Source organism: Colletotrichum costaricense, assembly GCF_030867565.1.
Source record: "Colletotrichum costaricense strain IMI 309622 chromosome Unknown Scaffold_35.1, whole genome shotgun sequence".
NCBI classification, from domain to species: Eukaryota; Fungi; Ascomycota; class Sordariomycetes; order Glomerellales; family Glomerellaceae; genus Colletotrichum; species Colletotrichum costaricense.
Window position 1 is genome coordinate 172519 of NW_026848264.1, and position 22908 is coordinate 195426.

At 29.9% G+C, this 22908-nt stretch overlaps 2 protein-coding genes across 2 annotated transcripts; both read right to left on the reverse strand.

Moving 5' to 3' along the window:
- Positions 1-1084: 1084 nt before the first annotated feature.
- CCOS01_16921 (uncharacterized protein) lies at positions 1085-2876 on the reverse strand (the record flags this gene model as incomplete). Its single annotated transcript, XM_060465056.1, has 2 exons — positions 1085-2258; positions 2374-2876. 2 exons carry the CDS (start codon positions 2874-2876, stop codon positions 1085-1087), a joined length of 1677 nt encoding a protein of 558 aa, XP_060304421.1.
- A 2207-nt stretch (positions 2877-5083) lies between these two features.
- Positions 5084-5903, reverse strand: CCOS01_16922 (uncharacterized protein; the record flags this gene model as incomplete). The annotated part of the gene is made up of 5 exons (XM_060465057.1): positions 5084-5125; positions 5177-5313; positions 5371-5502; positions 5552-5667; positions 5746-5903. The coding sequence occupies 5 exons, from the start codon at positions 5901-5903 to the stop codon at positions 5084-5086; spliced, it is 585 nt and encodes a 194-aa protein (XP_060304422.1).
- Positions 5904-22908: the final 17005 nt, after the last annotated feature.

A 22908-nucleotide genomic window follows, 5' to 3' on the forward strand; every position in this document is an offset into this window, starting at 1 on the left:
CGCCGGGCTTTAATATAACCTTATCTTCCACCAACCTGCTCTCCAAAATCGACATGGCGCTAAAACAATTCTGGCGAGCCTGTACGACAAATTGAGGATCCTGCGTAGCAGTTCGGGGGCGAAAATGGAAGGTCATAAAACCAATTTGATCCACAGACTAGTACTGATCATACCGCGGAAATTAAGAAGATAGATGATGAACAGGCTTGTTTTGTGAACGTGTACTTCTCGTCGATTGGTCTTTCTAATATCAAGCCCCAGCTCCTCTTTGTTTGTATTGCCTGGGGCTGTCTAGGTACGTATACACTCTAGGAATGTGCAAGCTTTACTCGGCGCCGGCTGTGTGATCACTTACGCAGTAGATGCCGTCATCGATGAATGATACCTTATATGTAGAGAACGACCAGCCACTAGCTTTTGCTCATCTCAATTCTAAGCTTCCCAGTTATAATCGTGGCGACGCAAAGTCTCGATCCTGGTTTTGCAGCAAGTTACAGCGCACGCGGTGCTGCTGAGAGCCTGGAAATGTGGATCTGACTCTCAAGATAGACATCATTTACATCGGGATTTGGAAGCGGTCAGATAGGGGAGTCTCGAATCGCAGCCACCTCGCGCATCCTTCAAATCTGCTTGGAATGTCTAATGGCCTTTAATAACAGATGAAAGATTGTTATACAGTTCATGACGGCCACGTAAAGTGGGACTCTCCGGCCAGCACTCTGCTTTGTCCTTAAGAACTGCAATGGTGAGTCTTTCTATGCCAATTCTCTTTTCAGATTCTAGTCAGTTTCTGTGGATCTTGTGGTCTCTGGGTTGTGCTCCATCTGGGCAATGTCCCCTGCCACCCTCTCTTCCAGGCTCACGGCCAATCAGGCGTGGCAGGCCAGTAGAGCAAAGTCATGCGCATAGCGAACGACACAATCAGTATCAGCTCAAAGTGCTACAAGCTTTTCCAAGCCGATGGCAAAAGCATGAATGAATTAATATATGGGATCTTAGTACGTTAAGGTGTCTTGTACGAAATTTGTTGTGAGAGAGGGTTATTAAACCTAACAATGTCAGCTTCTCTTGGTCCATAGAGGGATTAACGAAAGTCTACCTTGTTTCTTCTGAGTCCAATCATTTGCGCCATTTCAGTCCAAAAGCCAACTGGCGGATCAACCAGGGAATCTTCATAGGCTTCGATCAAAGGCCGCTCCCAAACAAGATCGACCTCGTGAGGTCTTATGTATCTGGTCTTCTTAAAAAGCTTCCATCCACAAAACAGAACGACAGCTAGTATCTGCATAGTGTAGCTCTGGAAGAACAGCTCTACTGACCATGGGCGGAACGCGTAGTAACCGTACACCAAGAGAATGAGTAGCTGAAATCCCAAAGCAATATATGCACCGTAAGGCTGGAAATATCCATAGTAGGGTCGGGTTTTGCGGTCAACTCCCTGAGCGACACAGGCCTTATGATAGTTGATAAACGTGATCGACATGATGATGAAGCTGATCAGCCCGCCTCCCGTGATAAGCGCAGTCAGCCACGTAATAACAACGGCAGAACTGCTGCTAACTTGGAGGAAAGACAGCATCGGGAATAGCATAACAATGGCAAAACAGTAAATGGGAGTTCCATTCTTGTTACAGCGACGTAGGAAACGAGGCGCTCGTCCTTCGAGGGATAGCGAGTAGAGCGCTCTAGTGGCACAGTAGGTGTAGGTATTGCCAGCCGAGAAGATAGATGTAAGGATGAGTGCGTTAACGATGTGAGGAAGCACGCCAATACCGAGGGTCTCCATGGCAATCACATACGGAGAAGCCGCGGCAGTACCGCCACCACCGTCCCCAAAGTAGAGATCGACTAGGGTCGGGTGATTGTACGGAACTACGATGCCAACAGCCAGTGCGCCAATGATGAAGAAGATACAGAACCGGTAGTAGACGGTAATGAATGCTGATTTGATATAGATGCTTGGGCGTTGGGCTTCAGCAGATACCATGGAGATGTACTCAGGACCGACGACGGTGAAGGAGGCACTGAAAAGTGCGGCGAGAAACCCTTCGAAACGACCCAGGTCGCCGCCCGATAGATATGTTGCAAATGAGCCGGGGTTTGTAAAGTGGCGGAAGCCGTATGCATCACGTTGAGGGTTGCCGCCGACCATAGTCACAAATGTGAAAGCGAAAAGCATGAAGATCAATATCAGCTTGCCTCCGGAAAGCCAGAACTCAGCTTCGCCATAACCCCGTACCGCTAGAACGTTGATCAACCTGTGGACAAAGGTAAGTGTTACATTGCGTTTATGTTTTCAGCAGGTCTCCCCTTCATAAAAGGGGGTAAGAGATAGAAGCAGAGGGGGCCTGCAAATTAGAACGATTTTCTTACCCATAAAGAATGATCACAGCAGCACAAATCCCCGCTGTCGGTCCTGGTTTAACGACTTCGTCACTCCAAAACGAAATGACGATGTTGAGAGCAGTAATCTCAAAGGGAATCAAGATGGCTTCGTAGAGGAAAAAGTTCCATCCGGCAAGAAATCCAAGTGCGTCATCGACCCAATACCCAGCGAGACGGACAAAGCCACCTGCGACGGGCATATACGTGTTCATCTCAGCAACAGAATTGTTGACGAGAGCGAGAATCAGGGTGTAAACGGTGTAAGCAATCAGCAAGCTGCCGGGACCACCTTTGGCGAGACCACCGCCGATGCTAATGAAGAGTGCAGTTCCAATGGATCCACCTGCTGCGATGAGCTGGATTTGGCGATTGTTGAGCCTCCGATGCAGGTGACCCATCTTGTCTTCCGAGTCGACATTCCGGATGCTACCGAGCTCGGCGGTCATCGCGTCGCCGGAGCTCGGGTGCTTCTCTGTATGCGACTCCTTCATTGTGGTAGCACCGGATGAAAGGGGAATGAAGGCCGCAGCCGTTAAGCGGTACCACAAGAATGAACCAAGAACGGGTGGGATTAAAAGATTCAATCACAGCAGCATGCAAAGTTTGCGACACATGAAGTCTGGCAGGCTTTGCGGAACGAAGGAAAGGGGAGTGAGGAAGAAGATCAGCGTCAGGATGAGTGGGAAAGAAGTCGCTTTTGTTAAACGACTAGCAACAACAGGCTTGTCGACTGTTATCGGGCTGAATGGTTGGTATCTCCAGAAACCGCGTCCAGACTCCAGACACAGACTAGCTCCACACCGGCCAAGGCATACCTGTAAAGCGAAGGGAAGCACGGCAAAGTGGGTTGGCAACGGCACAAACAGTCCAACACCGACGTTGCCTGGAAAATAGCACGGAATCCTCTTCCATGTCGTATCGCGACAGGGCCTACAGTATGTACATAGATGATAAGGGAACAGGGACCAAGATTCTTGGCCCCATACTAGTTAAATTTGAGCTTGTATAATTGGTTGCACCCCGCGTCCGGCGTTCATTTCTTGAATCATCCTAGCACTTGGCACGCTTCCCAGATAGAGTGCTACGTCAGCCCAGCTGTCTAGCCCTGGTCGATACGCATCAGCAATCAGTCGCTGTCTGAGTACCTTGTTATCGAAGAAAATAAATTCTTTGTGAGTCACAAATACGAGGATACAGTTTTGATAAAATAGTGTAGTGCTCATCCAGCACTTGAATTGATATGCTTCTTCAAGCTTGCCATGAGAGAGATGGCTGTACAATCAGTCGCTGTCAGACGACACGGATATATATTCGTACGGAGTACATGCAGGTGAGCATCTGGGGCTGTTTTTGATAAGATGGCTTGCACCCCCCTGCCATAGGAGGACCACTCCCCGAGACCCCACAACTATCAACAGGCGGAGTTACGGACGCCTGGGGTACCCGGGGGAACCATGCAGTCACGATAGGTAACTTTGTCCTTTGTGATGATGGCCGCCATCGTCCGGTCCGAGTGTCTGAGCGCCTAGGGGAAGTATTTTCCGTACGTAGTACAGGCTGGGTTACCCAAGCACGCTAACAAAGGTAGCTTCACTGCCAGGGTCTTGGTTTGATCACCTGATCCGCCAAGCCCCTACTCTTCACAATTGGCCCCGAGAAGCAAAAGTGAAGCGTTGCAATGTTGCCCGCAGGCCTATTCAGCAGGTTTTGAGCTATATGAATACGCCGTCACAAGGCCTACGGGGTCAATCAATACACAAAGACCAATAAGCAGCGGTATCGACTCGCCTTTATTAGGAAAAGAACATGACCTAGTCTCCTCTTACTTATAGTCATCCTCATAGAGTAAGATGTAGCCAACCGACTAGGCACTCGTACTATGGATATTGTCTAGATCCTATCAGTTTTAAAATTTTCCTTGATCCTCGAAGAAAGTATGTGTGCTAGCTGTCACGACTGCCTACTTATGTATGTGTCTCCTTAGCAACAGCGGATATCTTTCATAATTCTCGGTGGCTCCCAATTCACTTCACTGCGCGCGTTATTCAATTAGGATAATGCTGCCCAGGTCCAGATGCTGACGCCTTTGCCGGGCTGGGCATCTATGTATCAATACAATGCTAGACCTTTCAAGCGGCCACAGTCGAAGCCTTCAAGCATTGCTATGTATACGATCGTCAGATGTATATAGGCTTCCGCATACTCATAACTCGATACCTCTTGTTCCCCAGTGGCGACGCTAGCAGTTGTATCGACGTTTTCTTGTCTTGCCAGTCATATCTGTGGCCATGGTGAATCGACACTCTGTGACTTTTTTCGTGTTTTTCTGGGCTAAGACACCTGACACTGAGCTCTTCGTAGTTCTCTATTGGTCACACAGGAAGAACACGAAGTTCGTTTAGACAAACCATGCTTCTTTCCAGTAAAATTCGATGCGCGAAGGGAATCCGGAGAAAAAGGCAGCCCGAACCTAGCGGATTGGGGTGCGCAAGGCTCTGAATACACATTCATGCCCATTGATACAATCTTGCTCGATTTCAGATTTTCAATTATTTTGACTCAATCTGCGGCCCAGAAATTACAGCTACTAGAGAATTTCCCAATACAACGTCAACATACTATTCATTTTACACAGCGAAAAACGATGTAGTCCTTAGACCATCTCTGGGACAGTGTCGTCCCCTTAAATCCCCCACTGCTAAGCCGAAGGAGAGCAGGCACGACAACGGATCGCAATACCCTTTTTCTCTGGTAAGTTAGAAAAACATCAGATCGTGGGTTATTGTCCTACCATATCAGTTCCCGTGGTGTTTGAGCATTCTGCAGAGAGTGGGTAGTACTGTTGAATTGACCAGAGAGACGTGATAGGGGAATAGTTGAATAGAATCCTAGCCCGAGGCACTTCATCGCGATATAGTTGCACAATATCTATAGGTTTAGCAAGTTAGTACACAACACAATGCCTAACCCAGAGGAAAAGCAAACCCATGAGACGGCGCGTGATCACTGGCGTCGGATTCCCCCGAACCCCGAAACCAACACCCGTTCCGATCCAGTCCACACCCTTCAGTTCATCTGAAAGAAAGTCCAAGCCATCTTCAGGACCAAGAAGAACAGCTACGATCGAATTAGTGTATGGAAGCACAGTAATAGGAAAGTAGTAAACCCTTGATGTTATAGCCGGCCTTTATAATTGCTGCCATGTCTGCCCGGATGCCGGCCTCCACCTGCTTGGGAGTATATCCACTTGCTGCGACAGCAGGATGATTCCAAGGCAGACCTCTATAAAGCGATTGTGTCAGTATGTGTAGGGGAGTGACGGGGCTACAGCGTCTCTAGTTTCTGATTCTAGGTGCCTACGTGAAAACAAAATTTCGTTTGCCGCAATCTGATGAGCATCGGCCGGTGTTAGAAGAACCGGATCTTGGGGCAACTGAGGTCGTAGCGTTTGGTTTGATTGGTGAAGCCGCAATCATAGACCAGAGTCCAAATGCGATGATTGCCCAAGAATTGACCATGATGTTGTTCAGTTGAGGGAAGTAGTTGGACGATGAAGTGTCCAAAGGGTGGCTAAGAATGATGAAGATGGTGACTGGTATACCCAGACCGACGCTCCTGGTAGAGCATGATTACCGTAGCTGCAAGGCTTTTGAAACAAATGCCAATTCCTCCTTTGTCTTCACGAGGGGGAATGCTTGTAATGCCCCCCTCTATAGTGACTTTGCACGGACGATTAAGACGAGGCGGTCGACTTTAGTTTATTTCGAAACCCCGCATCTGATAGCACGAGTTAGTTACTTTCCGGTCCTACTATACTTTGATTGGTTACTCCTTTACATAGCGATCTAGCGGAAATAAGAACATCTACTAACCCGGCTGGCTCAGCTATTTACCTCGCTTTTTATATTCTAATTGTTTATTTTAAATATATATTTTTATATTCTATCACAGCAGTAGGCATCAGGGCCCTATAGGCCCTATAGCTTAGCCTTAAGCTACGAGGCTAAGCTCTTAATAATTACGTAACGAGCTAAACTACTAGGCCTGGAAGGCTAGCTAGCTTTTACTTATTATTTTCTTTTTTCTTTTTTTATATTAAGTTTTTAATTAATTAAGTTAATATAATAGTATTTTAATTTATTTCTAGTTTCTTTTTATAATATTACTTAATATTAAAATAATTATTTATTTTTAAAAATAAAATAATAGTATTTTAATTAATTAATTAATTAGCTACTCTTATTAAAATAAGTATATAAAAAGGCTAAGTAATAGCTAATTAAATTAATTATATATAAGTAATATAGTAGTTTTTTTCCGGTTTTATAAGCGTAAAAAATCGACCTTAATAGGATAACGCTTTTAAAGGAAATTATATAATATAATATACTTTTTAATTATATAATATACGTAATATATTTTAAGTACGTACTTAACGTAATATAGTGATTTTAATATAAAAACCGCTATATAATTTAGGATAAGTAAGTTACCCTACGATAGCGCTAATTAAAAAGGTCGATAGTAAAAATCGGCTATAATAGTTAGCTATAATAATTAGTTATAATAGTTAGAGGCGGCCCTTAACTATAGAGGTTTTAAATTTTAATAATAATATAGAGGTTTTTTAAAAAAAGGGCTAAATAGGCTAATATTTATTACTCTTCGTACTAAAGCTTATAAAGATTTTTTTTATTTTTATCGCTTTTAATATTACTTAAAGCTCTATTTAAACTAAATAAATCTATTAAATAAATTTACTAAATAAATTTATTAATATATAAACTACTACTCTACTCTTAGTATATAGTTAGTAATTAGTAAACTAAAGATATTTATTAATAAGTCTGCCCTTTTTAAGCTAAGCGCCCTTAGTTAGCTTAACGTTATAACTATTATAACTAATATAAATATACTTAAAGATTAGTAAAGTACTTTTTAATAATACGGAATTTAGTTAAGTAATAATATAAATATTATAAATAGCTAAGTTAATACGGATATTAAGATTTAATATATTAATATTAGTTTAGAAATTATATTTTATAAAACTAAAAATCCTTTTAATACGGGCTATATTATAAATATAAGGGAATATATAAAGGGCTTTTTAATTTTTAATAAGAAGGAGTATATAATATAGGATCTAGTTACTTACGTAAGCTAATATTAAGAGGTTTTATATATATTAAAATAAGTATAGCTCGTCCTTTAGATAGTTAGAATTACGTAGGGGAAGGTTAGGAATTATTTTAATTAGTAATTAAGTATAGAGCGTAATATACTTAGTTTTCTTTAATACGTAATATATAGTACGGCCCCGGCGGATTACTCCGTTAGGGGGTATATATAAGTAATATAATTAATACTTTTTATATATATATATCCCCTTTATTAAATATAATAATTAAAATATATAACTAGGGAAATTAAGCCTCTTTTTATATTAACGGTTTTTAATAAAATTACTATTTTTATAAATTATAATAGAGCGTTAGGGGCTTTAATAAAGGCGCTAAGCTTCTAGTTATTAAGTCTAAAATTATATTAACTAATTAACTTATAGAGCGCTTTTTATTTTTTATTACTTAGGCTAATTATTTAATATACTTTAATAACGTAACTAATTAGCTTCTTTTACTTATTTATATTTATAATAATCGCCTAATATTACTATTAATAATCTATAGTTATAAACTTTATAAGAGGGAAAGTTAAAAAAGTAAAAAATCTAAAAAGAATAATCTATTAAAATAGTAAAAGTATAAATTAATACTATATATTAATACTATATAGTAGTTTTTTTTTCTAGCTTTATAAGTATAAAAGATCGACCTTAATAGGATTACGCTTTTAAAAGAAATTATATAATATAATATACTTTTTAATTATATAATACGCGTAATATATCCTAAGTACGCCCCCCCGATAGAGTAATTTGCTAGGGCCGTACTATATATTATATATTGAAGAAAACTAAGTATATTGCGCTCTATACTTAATTACTAATTAAAACTCCTAACTTTTTCTTACGTAAAGTCCTCTAAGTTCTAGCTATCTAAAGGGCGAGCTATACCTACTTTAACGTATATAAAACCTCTTAATATTAGCTTGCGTAAGTAGCTAGATCCCGTATTATATACTCCTTTTTATTAAGGGTTAGGGGGCCCCTTATATATTCCCTTATGTCTATAATATAGCCTATATTAAAAGGATTTCTAACTTTATAAAGTATAATTTCTAAACCGGTATTAATATACTAAATCTTAATATTTATACTAGCCCGGTTATTTATAACGTTCGTATTATTACCTAGTTAGATTTCGTATTATTAAAAGGTATTTTATTACTTCTTAAGCGTACTTACGTTAGCTACGATAGCTATAATATCGAGCTAGCCGAGGGTACTTAACCCGAGAGGGGTAGACTTATCGACGGGTATTTTTAAAATAGGTTCTCGTCGAGGTAGTATTTTAATTAGCTAACCTTTTGACTAGTTATCTAACTAGCTATCTAGGTGGTGGTTTATGTATTAATAAGTTTATTTAGTAGATTTATTTAGTAGATTTATTTAGTTTAAATAGAGCTTTGGGCGATATTAAAAGCAATAAAGATAAAAAGAATTTTTGCGAGTTCTAATATAATAAAAAAATAGTAAATATTAGCCTATTTAGCCCTTTTTTTAGAAACCTCTACGTTACTATTAAAGTTTAGAACCTTTATAGTTAAAGGCTACCTCTAATTATTATAGCTAACTATTACGGCTAATTATTATAGCTAACCTCTACTATTAACCTTTTTAATTAGCGCCGCTACTAAAGAGGGTAACTTACTTATCTTAAATTATATAGTAGTTTTCGTATCGAAATTACTATATTACGTTAAGCGCATACTTAGGGTATATTACGCATATTATATAGTTAAAAAGTATACCGTATCGTATAATTTCTTTTAAAAGCGTAATCCCGTTAAGGTCGATTTTTTATACCTATAAAGCCGGAAAAAAACCACTATATATCCTAAGTACGCGCTTAATATAATATAATAATTTTAATATAAAAACCGCTATTTAATTTAAAATAAATAAGCTACCCTATTACTTATTAATAATAGGCTAAGTAATATACTTACGTAGTAGCGCCGGCTAAAAAGGTTAATAACAAAAGTCGGCTATAATAATTAGCTATAATAGTTAGCTATAATAATTAGTTATAATAATTAGAAGCGGCCCTTAACTATAGAGGTTCTAAACTTTAATAATAATATAAAGGTTTTTAAAAAAAGGGCTAAATAGGCTAATATTTACTACTCTTTTATTATACTAAAGCTTATAAAGATTCTTTTTATCCTTATCGCTTTTAATATTACCTAAAGCTACTCTCTATTTAAACTAAATAAATTTATTAAATAAATTTATTAAATAAATTTATTAAATAAACTTATTAATATATAAACTATTACTTAATAAGAACTTACTCTATTCTTAATATATAATTAGTAATTAATAAACTAAAAATACTTATTAATAAGTTTACTCCTCTCGGGCTAAGCACCCTCTTTAGCTAGTTTAATATTATAATTATTATAATTAATATAAGTACGCTTAAAAAGTAATAAAGTACTTTTTAATAATATAGAATTTAGCTAAGTAATATTATAAATACTATAAATAGCTAGGCTAATATAAATATTAAGATTTAATATATTAATACTAGCTTAGTTATAATAGTTATAATAAACGGGCTAGAAGTATATAAAGTTAGAGTAATAAGCTAGCGCTTTAAATAGCTCTTATAAGACCCCCTAAGTAATAATAATACTTATATAAAAAAATAAATTATATTAGACTTAATTATTTATATAAGCTAGTATTAAGAGGTTTTATGCGTATTAGAGTAGGTAAAGCTTACTCTATAGGCGGGTAGTAAAAGGTTAGGAGCTATTAATAAAAGGGAGATAATAATTAAGTCGGTTAACTATTTTAGTTAGTAATTAGGTATAGAGCATATTATACCTAGTTTTCCTTAATACGTAATATATACTACGGCCCCGGCAGATTACTCTATTAGGGGGATATATTAATACTATATAATCGATATTAAGAACTATTTAATAAATTAATAAAAGTAGAAAATATAAATAAATATTTATAATAATATTCTTTTTAAAAAAAATACTAAATAAAATATTAACTTTACCTTTATTTATAAACTATATTATAAAAATAATAAAAAGACTTTATTTTAATAAATTAAATAGTAATTAAAAAAATATATTACTTAGTATTAATTAGAATAGGTTTTAGTTTTTATTATTAATTAGCTAAGTAATAGTACTAAGCGCTTATATAAATAATTTAAGAGAATTTTAATTTTATATATATTACTATTATAGCGCTTTATATTATAAAAGAAGCTTTTACTTAAGCTTATATTAATAATATAATTATAAATAAGATACTTAAGTAATTAACAAACGGCTTATAAGCTATCTTTATTTAAGGTATTAGTACTCTAAATACGTTAAAATAGTACTTAGTATACTTAAATATATCCCCCCAACAGAGTAATTTGCCGGGGCTATATTATATATTACGTATTAGGGAAAACTAAGTATATTATACTCTATACTTATAGTCTATGGAGATAGTAAGAGTATGTACTAATACTATGTATTAATACCGTATAAACGATACTAAAAATCGCCCGAGTAGTTAGCAAAAGTAAAGTAAAAAACAAAATACTCTATACCTAACTACTAATTAAAATAATAATTAACTAACTTTATTATTATCTTTTTTTTATCAATAGTTTTTAACTATTTATTATTTATTTATAAAGCGAGCTTTGCTTATTTTAATATATATAAAACCTCTTAATATTAGCTTATATAAATAATTAAATTTAATATAATCCGTTCTTTTTTTATAAATATTATTATTACTTAGGGGGCTTCTAAAAACTATTTAAAATATTAAGTTATTATTTTAATTTTATATACTTCTAGCCTATTCAGTATAGTTATTATAACTAAGCTAATATTAATATATTAAATTTTAATATTCGTATTAACTTAGCTATTTATAATAATACTTATCCCCCCGATAGAGTAATTTACCGGGGCCGTACTATATATTATGTATTAGGGAAAACTGGGTATATTACGCTCTATACCTAATTACTAATTAAAACTCCTAACCTTCCCCCGCCTATTTAGAGAGCGAGCTATACTTACTTTAATATATATAAAACCTCTTAATACTAGCCTACGTAAGCGGCTAGATCCCGTATTATATACTCCTTCTTATTAAGAGTTAAGGGGCCCTTTATATATTCCTTTATATTTATAATATAGCTTATATTAAAAAGATTTTTAGTTTTATAAAATATAATTTTTAAATTAATATTAATATATTAGATTTTAACGTCCGTATTAGCCTAGCTATTTATAACGTTCGTATTATTACTTAACTAAATTCTATATTATTAAAAAGTATTTTATTAATTTTTAGGCATATTTATATTAATTACGATAACTATAATATCGAGCTAGTTAAAGAGGGTACTTAGCTTAAGAGGGGTAAACTTATTAATAAGTATCTTTAGAGTTCTAGCTTATTAATCACTAATTATATACTAAGAGATTATCTAAGTAGTAGTTTATATATTAATAAGTTTATTTAATAAATTTATTTAGTAAACTTATTTAGTTTAAATAGAAAGTAGCTTTAAGTAATATTAAAAGCGATAAGGATAAAAAAATCTTTACGAGCTTTAGTACGTAAATATTAGCCTATTTAATCCTTTTTCTAAAAACCTCTATATTATTATTAAAGTTTAGAACCTCTATAGTTAAGGAAGGCCGCTTTTAATTATTTTAGCTAACTATTATAGCTAATTATTATAACCGACCTCTATTATTAACCTTTTTAATTAGCGCTATTATATAAGTATATTACTTAGCTTATTATTAATAAGTGGCTAAAGAGGGTAACTTACTTATTCTAAATTATATAGTAGTTTTTATATTAAAATTATTATATTATATTAAGCGCGTATTTAAAGTATATTACGTATATTATATAATTAAAAAGTATACTATATTATCTAATTTTTTTTAAAAGCGTAATCCTATTAAGGTCGATCTTTTATACTTATAAAGCCGGAAAAAAACCACTATATAAGTATACTTAAAAAGTAATGTAATATTTTTTGATAATATAAAATCTAGCTAAGTAACAATATAAATATTATTAATAACTAGGCTAATACAGTCTTAAAATTTGATATATTAATATTAATTTAAAAATTATATTTTATAAAATTAGAAATCCTTTTAATATAAACTATATTATAAACGTAAAGGAATATATGAAGGGTCCTTTAATTTTTAGAAAAAGGAGTATATAATACGAGATTTAGTTACTTATATAAGCTAGTATTAAAAAGTCTTATATATATTAAAATAAGTATTTTTATTTTATTTTATCTTTACTAACTACTCGGGCGGTTTTTAATTTATTTATATAATATTAATATATAATATTAATAAAAACTCCTACTATTTTAATAAACTATTTTTTAAAAACTTTCAGCTTTTTAACTTTCGTTTTTATAAAGTTTATAACTACGGATTATTAATAATAATATTAAGTACTTAATACTATTACTTTATAAGCCCGCATACCTAACTAAGTTCTTTACTTTTTTAAATAATTATAACTTATTATAATAGTATTAAAAATACCCTCGTTATTATTATTAAGAATAATATTAACCTTATAATATTTACTTTAATATTCTTAATTTTAACTCGTATACGTATATATATTTATTACTTCGTTTTTTTATTAAAATTAAAACACGCTACTTCCCTTATTATTTATTATTATTACCTTATTATTATCGCCCTATTATTATTACTATCGAATTATTTATTTTAAATATATATTATTAAAATACTAAGACGCTTAGTTATCGTTAACCCCTAGGACGTCTTTAATAACTAGAAGTTTAATTTTATAAATATTATATTAAAAAACCCCGAATTATAATATAATTATTTTAAAAAATACGGATTAGATATTATTAATTTAAAAATTAAAAAGAGATATAGAAATATAGTTATTACCCTAATTAGTACTTAGCTTATATAATATAATAGCCTCGAAATACTTAATTAACTTTAAAATATTATTAATATTTTAAAAACGTAATATAAGAATAAAAAAAAAGATTAAAAAGAATATTTTAAAGTTATTAAATAGGGCGAAAAATAAGGGGTAGTTTTTAACTATTTAGAGAGCGATTAATATATTATAATAGCGGGGTTATTAATATCTTAAGTTTAGTTAATATTAATAATTAATAATAGTTATACTAACTATAGCCGGCTATTATTAGTTAATATAAAGTTTTATAAAATACGTAATAAAAACTTAATATTACTTTTAATAAACTAGCTTATTTATAAAGACGAAAATAGCCCTTAATAAAGCGGGCCGGACCCTAAAGGGATTAAAATAAGTATAGCTCGCTCTTTAAATAGACAATAAAAAGTTAAGAGCTATTTTAATTAATAATTATGTATTTGATTTTATGTTCTGCCTTTGCTAGTTGCTCGGGCGGTTCTCGATATTGATTATATAGTATTAATACACAGTATCAATAGATACTCCCACTGTCTCGATAGACTATTTTTTTGGATTTTCCTAATAATTAAGTATAATACGTAGTATACTTAGTTTTCCTTAATACGTAATATATAGTACGGCCCCGGTAAATTACTCTATCGGGGAGTTAGGATATATTATATATATTATATAATTCTTTTTAAAAGTATAATCTTATGAAAGTTAATTTTTATATTTATAAAGCCCTTTAGGGTCCGGTCCGCCTTATTAAGGGCCATTTTCGCCTTTATAAATAAGCTAATTTATTTAAGTTAATATTAAATATTTTTATTACGTATTTTAATAAAACTTTATAACTAATTATAACCGGCCGTAGTTATTATTAGATATTAAGAATCTTATTATAATATATTAATCGCCCTCTAAATAACTAAAAACTACCCCTTATTTTCTATTTTATTTAATAACTCTAAAATATCCTTTTTAATCTTTTTTAACCTATTTTTATATTACGTTTTTTAAGTATTAATAATATTTTAAAGTTAATTAAGTATTTTAAGCTCGTATTATATAAAATAAGTACTTATTAAAATAATACTATTATTAATATATTTTTTTTTAATTTTTAAGTTAATAATATTTAATTCGTATTCCTTAAAATAACCGTATTATAGTTCAAGGTCCTTTAGTATAATACGTATAAAATTAAACTTCTAGCTATTAAAAAAGCCCTAGGGGTTAATAATAATTAAGTATTTTAGTATTTTAATAATATATATTTAAAATAAACGATTTAATAATAATAGTAATAAATAGTAAAAAAAGCGTTTTTTAAATTTTAATAAAGAAAACGAAGTAATAAATATATATATATATATATAAGTAAAGTTGAAAGTATATATTAATAAGGTTAGTACTATTTTCAATAACGGTAACGAGGGTATTTCTAATATTATACTATTATAAGCTATTATTACTTAGAGAGTAGTAAACTTAGCTAAGTAAACGTAGGCTTATAAAGTAATAGCGTTAAGTACTTAATATTATTATTAATAATCCGTAATTATAAACTTTATAAAAAGGAAAGTTAAAAAAGTAGAAAATCTAAAAAAAATAAGTTTATTAAAATAGTAAGAGTATTTATTAATACTATATATTAATATTATATAATTCATATTCGTCAATTTGTAATTATAAATTTTACAAGAGGGAAAGTTTAAAAAGGTAGAAAATCTAAAAGAAAATAGTCTAACGAGACAGTGGGAGTATCTACTAATACTATATATTAATACTATATAACTAATATCGAGAATCGCCCGAGCAGCTAGCAAAGGTAGAAATAAAAAACCAATAATCGATATTAAGAACTACCTAAGTAGCTAGTAAAAATAAAATAAATAAATAAATATAATTATAAAATTAAGTTTTTAAATAGTAATAAGAAAAAGCTAACTTATTAGTTTTAATATAAGTAGTTAATACTTAAATTAGATGTTATAAGAGCTTATTTATGGAAATATTTATAAAAAAAGATTTGTTAAATTAAATAATACTCTTCTTATATTACTAATGCTATTTATAAAAAAGTATAATCGTAGTTACGCTATTATATCAATTTTGATAAACTAAATAAAGTTATAAAAAAAACTACTATTTATTATTATTTATTAATAAAACCCTTGTATAACTAAGTAAAATAGAAGTACTTATTAAACTAAATATTAAATAGGCTTTTTATAGGATTCAACTTAACTTAGTTTTCAAAAATTTAAAAATATTTTAAACTTATTTTAGGGTATATAAATCTAACATAATACCCTTTAGGCTTTATAATAAGCTTATTATATATTAATAATACTTAAATAAGATATTAATAAAATATTTAAATAACTTTTATATAATATTTGTTTTGTTTTTTATTTTTACCTTTACTAGCTACTCGGGCGATTCTTAATATTAATTATATAATAATAATATATAATATTAGTAAATACTCCTACTATCTCGTTAAACTATTTTTTTTAAATTTTCTACCTTTTTAAACTTTCCCTTTTATAAAGTTTATAATTACGGATTATTAACGGCGATATTAAATACCTAACGCTACTACTTTATAAGCCTGCGCACTTAGCTAAGTTAGCTACTTTTTTAAGTATAGTAGCTTATAACGGTAGTATTAAAAATACCCTCGTTACCGTCGTTAAATAATATCGACCTTACGATATTTACCCTAATATTTTTAATTTTAAATCGTATATATATATATATTTATTACCTCGTTTCTTTTATTAAAGTTAAAAAACGCTTCCCTTACCGTTTATTATTATTACCTTATTATTATTATTTTATTATTATTACCTTATTATTATCGCTATTAAATCGTTTATTTTAAATATATACTATTAAAATACCGAGATACTTAGTTATTATCGACCCCTAGGACTTTTTTAATAGCTAGAAGTTTAATTTTATAAATATTATACTAAAAAACCCCGAATTATAATACAATTATTTTAAAAAATACGAATTAGATATTATTAATTTAAAAATTAAAAAGATATATATTAATATAGCTATTACCCTAATTAGTACTTAGCTTATATAATATAATAACCTTAAAATACTTAACTAATTTTAAAATATTATTAATATTTTAAAAACGTAGTATAAAAATAAAGTAAAAAAGATTAAAAAGGATATTTTAAAGTTATTAAATAGGGCGGAAAGTAAGGGGTAGTTTTTAGCTATTTAGAGGGCGATTAATATATTATAATAGCGGGGTTATTAGTATTTTAAGTTTAATTAGTATTAATAATTATAACTAGCTATTATTAATTATAAAGTTTATTACGTAATAAAAACTCGGTATTAACCTTAGTAGACTAGCTTACCCGTGAGGGTAAAGTTGGCCCCTAATGAGGCGGACCAGACCCCAAAGGGCTTTTATATAATATATATAAATAATATCCCCCAGGTAGTGGTTTATATGTTAATAGGTTTGTTTAGTAGATTTATTTAGTAGATTTCTTTAGTAAATTTGTTTAGTTTGAATAGAGAGTAGCTTTGGGCAATATTAGAAGTAATAGGAATAAAAAGAATCTTTACGAGCTCTAGTATTTGTTTTTTATTTCTACCTTTGCTGGCTGCTCGGGCGATTCTCGATATCGGTTACATAGTATTAATACACAGTATCAATAGATACTCCCACTATCTCGATAGACTACGAGCTCTAGTATAAGTAGTAAATATTAGCCTATTTAGCCCTTTTTTTAAAAACCTCTATATTATTATTAAAGTTTAGAACCTCTATAATTAAGGAAGGCCGCTTTTAACTATTATAGCTAATTATTATAGCTAACTATTATAACTAACCTCTACTATTAACCTTTTTAATTAGTACTACTATATAAATATATTACTTAGCCTATTATTAATAAGTAACTAAAGAGGGTAGCTTACTTATCCCGAATTATATAATAGTTTTTATATTAAAATTATTATATTATATTAAGTACGTACTTAGGGTATATTATGCGTATTATATAGTTAAAAAGTATATTATATTATATAACTTTTTTTAAAAGCGTAATCCCGTTAAAGTTAATCTTTTGCGCCTATAAAGCCGGAAAAAAACTACTATATAAGTAATATCCCTTTAGGGTCCGGTCCGCCTTATTAGGGGCCATCTTCGCTTTTATAAATAAAGTTAATATTAAGTTTTTATTACGTATTATTTTAATAAGACTTTAAAATTAATTATAACTAGTTATAGCTAGCTATAATTAATATTAATTATTAATATTAACTAAACTTAAAGTATTAATAAGTCCGCTATTATAGTATATTAATTACCCTTCAAATAGCTAAAAACTACCCCCTACTTTCTATTTTTTTTAATAACTTTAAAAATTTTTTCTAATTTTTCTAAATTTTCTATTTTATTATAATAATATTAAAATATTAATAATACTTAAGAGTTAATTAAGTATTTTGAAACTATTATATTATATAAGCTAAGTATTAATAATAAAAGTAATATTTATAAAAATATATATATAATAGTTTGTTTCCGGCTTTATAAGTATAAAAGATCGACCTTAACGGGATTATATTTTTTAAAAGAATTATATAATATAGTATACTTTTTAATTATATAATATATTTAATATATCCTAAGTACGCGCTTAATATAATATAATAATTTTAATATAAAAACTACTATTTAATTCGGGATAAGTAAGCTATTTTATAATAGCCCTAGTTAGAAAGGTTAATAATAGAGGTTAGCTATAATAATTAGTTATAATAATTAACTATAATAATTAGAAACGGCCTTCCTTAACTATAGAAGTTCTAAATTTTAATAGTAACGTAGAGGTTTTTAAAAAAAGGGCTAAATAGGCTAATATTTATTACTTTTTATACTAGAGCTCATAAAAATTCTTTTCATCTTTATTATATTTAATATTACCTAAAGCTCTATTTAAACTAACCTCTATTTAAACTAAATAAATCTATTAAGTAAATCTATTAAATAAACTTATTAATATATAAATTACTACCTAAATAACTAGTTAAATAACTAGTTAAGAAGTTAACTAGTTAAAATATTACCTCAACGAGAACCTACTCTACTCTTAGTATATAATTAGTAATTAATAGGCTAAAACTAAAAATGCCCGTTAATAAGTCTACCTCTCTCGGGCTAGGCGCCCTCGGCTAGTTTAATATTATAATTATTATAACTAATATAAATACGCCCGAGGAATAGCGAAGTACTTTTTAATAATATAAAGTTTAGCTAGGTAATATTATAAGTATAATAAATAGCCGGGCTAATATAGATATTAAATTTTAATATATTAATATTAGCTTAGTTATAATAATTATAATAAATAGGTTAGAGGTATATAGGGTTAAAATAATAAACTAGCGCCTTAAATAGCTCTTATAAAACCCCTGGGTAACGATAATACTTATATAAAAAAAGAGATTATATTAAACTTAGTTACTTATATATAGTAGTTTTTTTCTAGCTTTATAAGTATAAAAGATTAACCTTAATAAAATTACGCTTTTAAAAGAAATTATATAATATAGTATACTTTTTAATTATATAATATATATAATATACCCTAAGTACGTACTTAACGTAATATAATAATTTTAATATAAAAACTATTCTATAATTTAGAATAAGTAAGCTATCCTTTATATAGCGGCGCTAGTTAAAAAAGTTAATAATAGAGGTTAGTTATAATAGTTAGTTATAATAGTTAGCTATAATAATTAAAAGCGGCCTTTTTTAACTATAGAGGTTCTAAACTTTAATAATAATATAGAGGTTTCTAAAGAAAGGGCTAAATGAGTTTTATTATCTAGGCAGTACTATTTAGCTATCCGGGCAGTAATCTACTTTTTAGACCAATAAGGGCTCATAGCTACAGAGCTCGGGCCATAGCCCCATACCCGTACCCGCTATACCTACCCACGGGCTACCCGGCGCAGTTACGTAAAGTAGCCGTAGGTACGTTCAGTCGTAATTACCTACGGTCGTAATTACCCACGGTTATAATTACCTACGGTTATAATTACCTAGAGAAATAAATAATTAAGTAGGTAATTAAGTAGGTAATAAAGTAGTTAATTAAGTAGGTAATTGCTACTATAGGTAATTATAACCGTAGGTAATTACGACCGTGGGTAATTACGGCCGTAGGTAATTACGGCCGTAGGTAATTACGGCTATTTTACATAATTATAGCGTATATATACTAGGTAGCCCTTTGGGGTCCGGTCCGCCTCATTAGGGGCCATCTTCGCCTTTACGGGCAAGCTAGTTTATTAAAGTCAATATTAAGTATCTTTATTACGTACTTTAATAAAACTTTATAACTAACTATAGCCGGCCGTAACTATTACTAATTATTAATACTAATTAAACTTAAGATATTACTAATAACCCCGCTACCGTAGTATATTAATTACCCTCCGAATAGCTAAAAACTACCTCCTACTTTTTACCTTTTTTAATAACTTTAGATTTTTTTTTTTAATTTTTTTAAATTTCCTATTTTATTATAGTAATATTAAAGTATTAATAATACTTAGGAGTCGGTTAGGTATTTTAAAGCTATTATTATATTATATAAGCTAGGTACTAATAATAATAATATTTATAAGGGTATATATATCTTTTTAGATCTTTAAGTTAATAATAACTAGTTTATACTCCTTTAAATAATCTTTTTATAGATCGGGATCGTTAAGTATAATATTAGTAAGATCGAATTACTAGCCCCTAAGGTATCCTTATAGGTCGACGAGTTAGCGTTTTAGTATTTTAATAATATATATTTAAAATAGACGGTTTAATAGTAATAGTAATAAATAGTAAAAGAAGTAGCGTTTTTTAACTTTAATAAAGGAAACGAGGTAATAAATATATATATATAAAAGTAAAATTAAAAACGTTAGGGTAGATATTAGTAAAATCGGTATTATTTTTAACGATAGTAACGAGGGTATTTCCGATATTATACTATTATAAGCTATTATTACCTAGAGGGGTAATAAACTTAGCTAAGTACGCAGGCTTATAAAATAATAGCGTTAGGTACTTAGTATTACTATTAATAATCTTAAACTTTATAAGAGGGAAAGTTAAAAAGGTAGAAAATTTAAAAAAAATAGTCTATCGGGATAGTAAGAGTATATACTAATACTATGTTTTAATACTATATAAACGATACTAAGAATTGCCTAAGCAACTAGTAAAGGCAGAACACAAAAATAAATATACTAAGTGGCCCGTAGGTAGGTGTAGCGGGGCAAAAAAGTTTAGAGTTTAAACAGCAAGTTCTAATTAGTCTAAAAAGTAGATTATTACCCGGATAGCCAAATAGTACTGCCCGGATAGCAAAACTCGGCTAAATAGGCTAATATCTACTACTCAGAGCTCGTAAAAATTCTTTTTATCCTTATCGCTTCTAATATTACTTAAAACTACTCTCTATTTAAACTAAATAAATTTACTAAATAAATTTACTAAATAAACTTATTAATATATAAACTACTACTCTTTTAATATATAATTAGTAATTAATAAGTTAAAAATACTTATTAATAAGTTTACCTCTTTTAAACTAAGTACCCTCTTTAGTTAGCTTAATACTATAGCTATCGTAACTAATATAAATATACTTAAGGATTAGTAAAGTATTTTTTAATAATATGGAATTTAATTAAATAATAATATAAATATTATAAATAGTTAGGTTAATATAGATATTAAGATTTAATTTATTCATATTAACTTAAAATTATATTTTATAAAATTAAAAATCTTTTTAATATAAGCTATATTATAAATATAAAGGAATATATAAAAGGCTCTTTAATTTTTAATAAAAAAAAGTATATAATACGGGATTTAACTACTTATATAGGCTAGTATTAAGAGGTTTTATATACATTAAAATAAGTATAGCTTACTCTTAAAATAGCTAGAACTTAGAGGACTTTATATAGGGGAAGGTTAGGAGTTTTAATTAGTAGTTAGGTATAGAGCGTAATATACTTAGTTTTTTTTAATACGTAATATATAGTACGGCCCCGGTAGATTACTCCGTCGGGGGGCTAGTTACTTATATAAACTAGTATTAAGAAGTCCTATGCGTATTAAAATAAATAAAGGTCGTTTTATAAGTAAGTAATAAAAAGTTAGGAATTTTAGTTAGTAATTAGGTATAGAGCGTATTATACTTAGTTTTCTTTAATACGTAATATATAGTACGGCCCCGGTAAATTACTCCGTTAAGGAGTAGGGCGCTCCTTATATATTCCCTTATATTTATAATATAGCTTATATTAAATTTTTTTTTAGCTTTATAAAATATAATTTTTAAGTTAATATTAATATATTAAATTTTAATATCCGTATTAGCCCGGCTATTTATAATATTTTTATTATTACTTAGCTAAATTCCGTATTATTAAAAAGTACTACGCTACTCCTTAAGCGTATTTACGTTAGTTAAGATAGCTAGGGCGTTAAGGGGGCCTAATTTATCGAGCCCTAGAGGGGGGGACTTATTAAGGGGTATCTTTAGCTTACTAATTACTAACTATATACTAAGAGAGTAAGTTCTTAACGAGGTAATAATACTTTATATATTAATAAGTTCGTTTAATAAGTTTATTTATTAAATTTATTTAATTTAAATAAAAAGTAGTTTTAAGTAATATTAAAAATAATAAGGATAAAAAAATCTTTATAAGCTCTATAACTAAATATTAGCCCTTTTAGCCCTTTTTTTAAAAACCTCTATATTATTATTAAAGTTTAGAACTTTTATAGTTAAGGGCTGTTTCTAACTTTTATAACCGACTTTTATTATTAACCTTTTTAATTAGTACTATTATATAAGTAAAAAGGGTAGCTTATTTATTTTAAATTATATAACGATTTTTATATCGAAATTGTTATATTATATTAAGCGCGTACTTAGAGTATATTATATATATTATTTGGTTTTTTATTCTACCTTTACTAGCTACTCGGGCGGTTCTTAATATCAACTATATAGTATTAATATATAGTACTAATAGATACTCTTACTATTTTAATAAACTATTTTTTTTCTTTAAATTTTCTACCTTTTTAACTTTCCCTCTTATAAAGTTTATACCTACGGCTAGATATATTATTAATAATAATATTAAGTACCTAACGCTATTACCCTATAAGCCCGCGCACCTAGCTAAGTTACCTACCTTTCTAAGTAATTATAACTTATAATAGTAGTATTAGAGATACCCTCGTCGCTATTATTAAGAATAATATTAACCTCTATAAGTACTAATATTTACTATATATATATATATATATA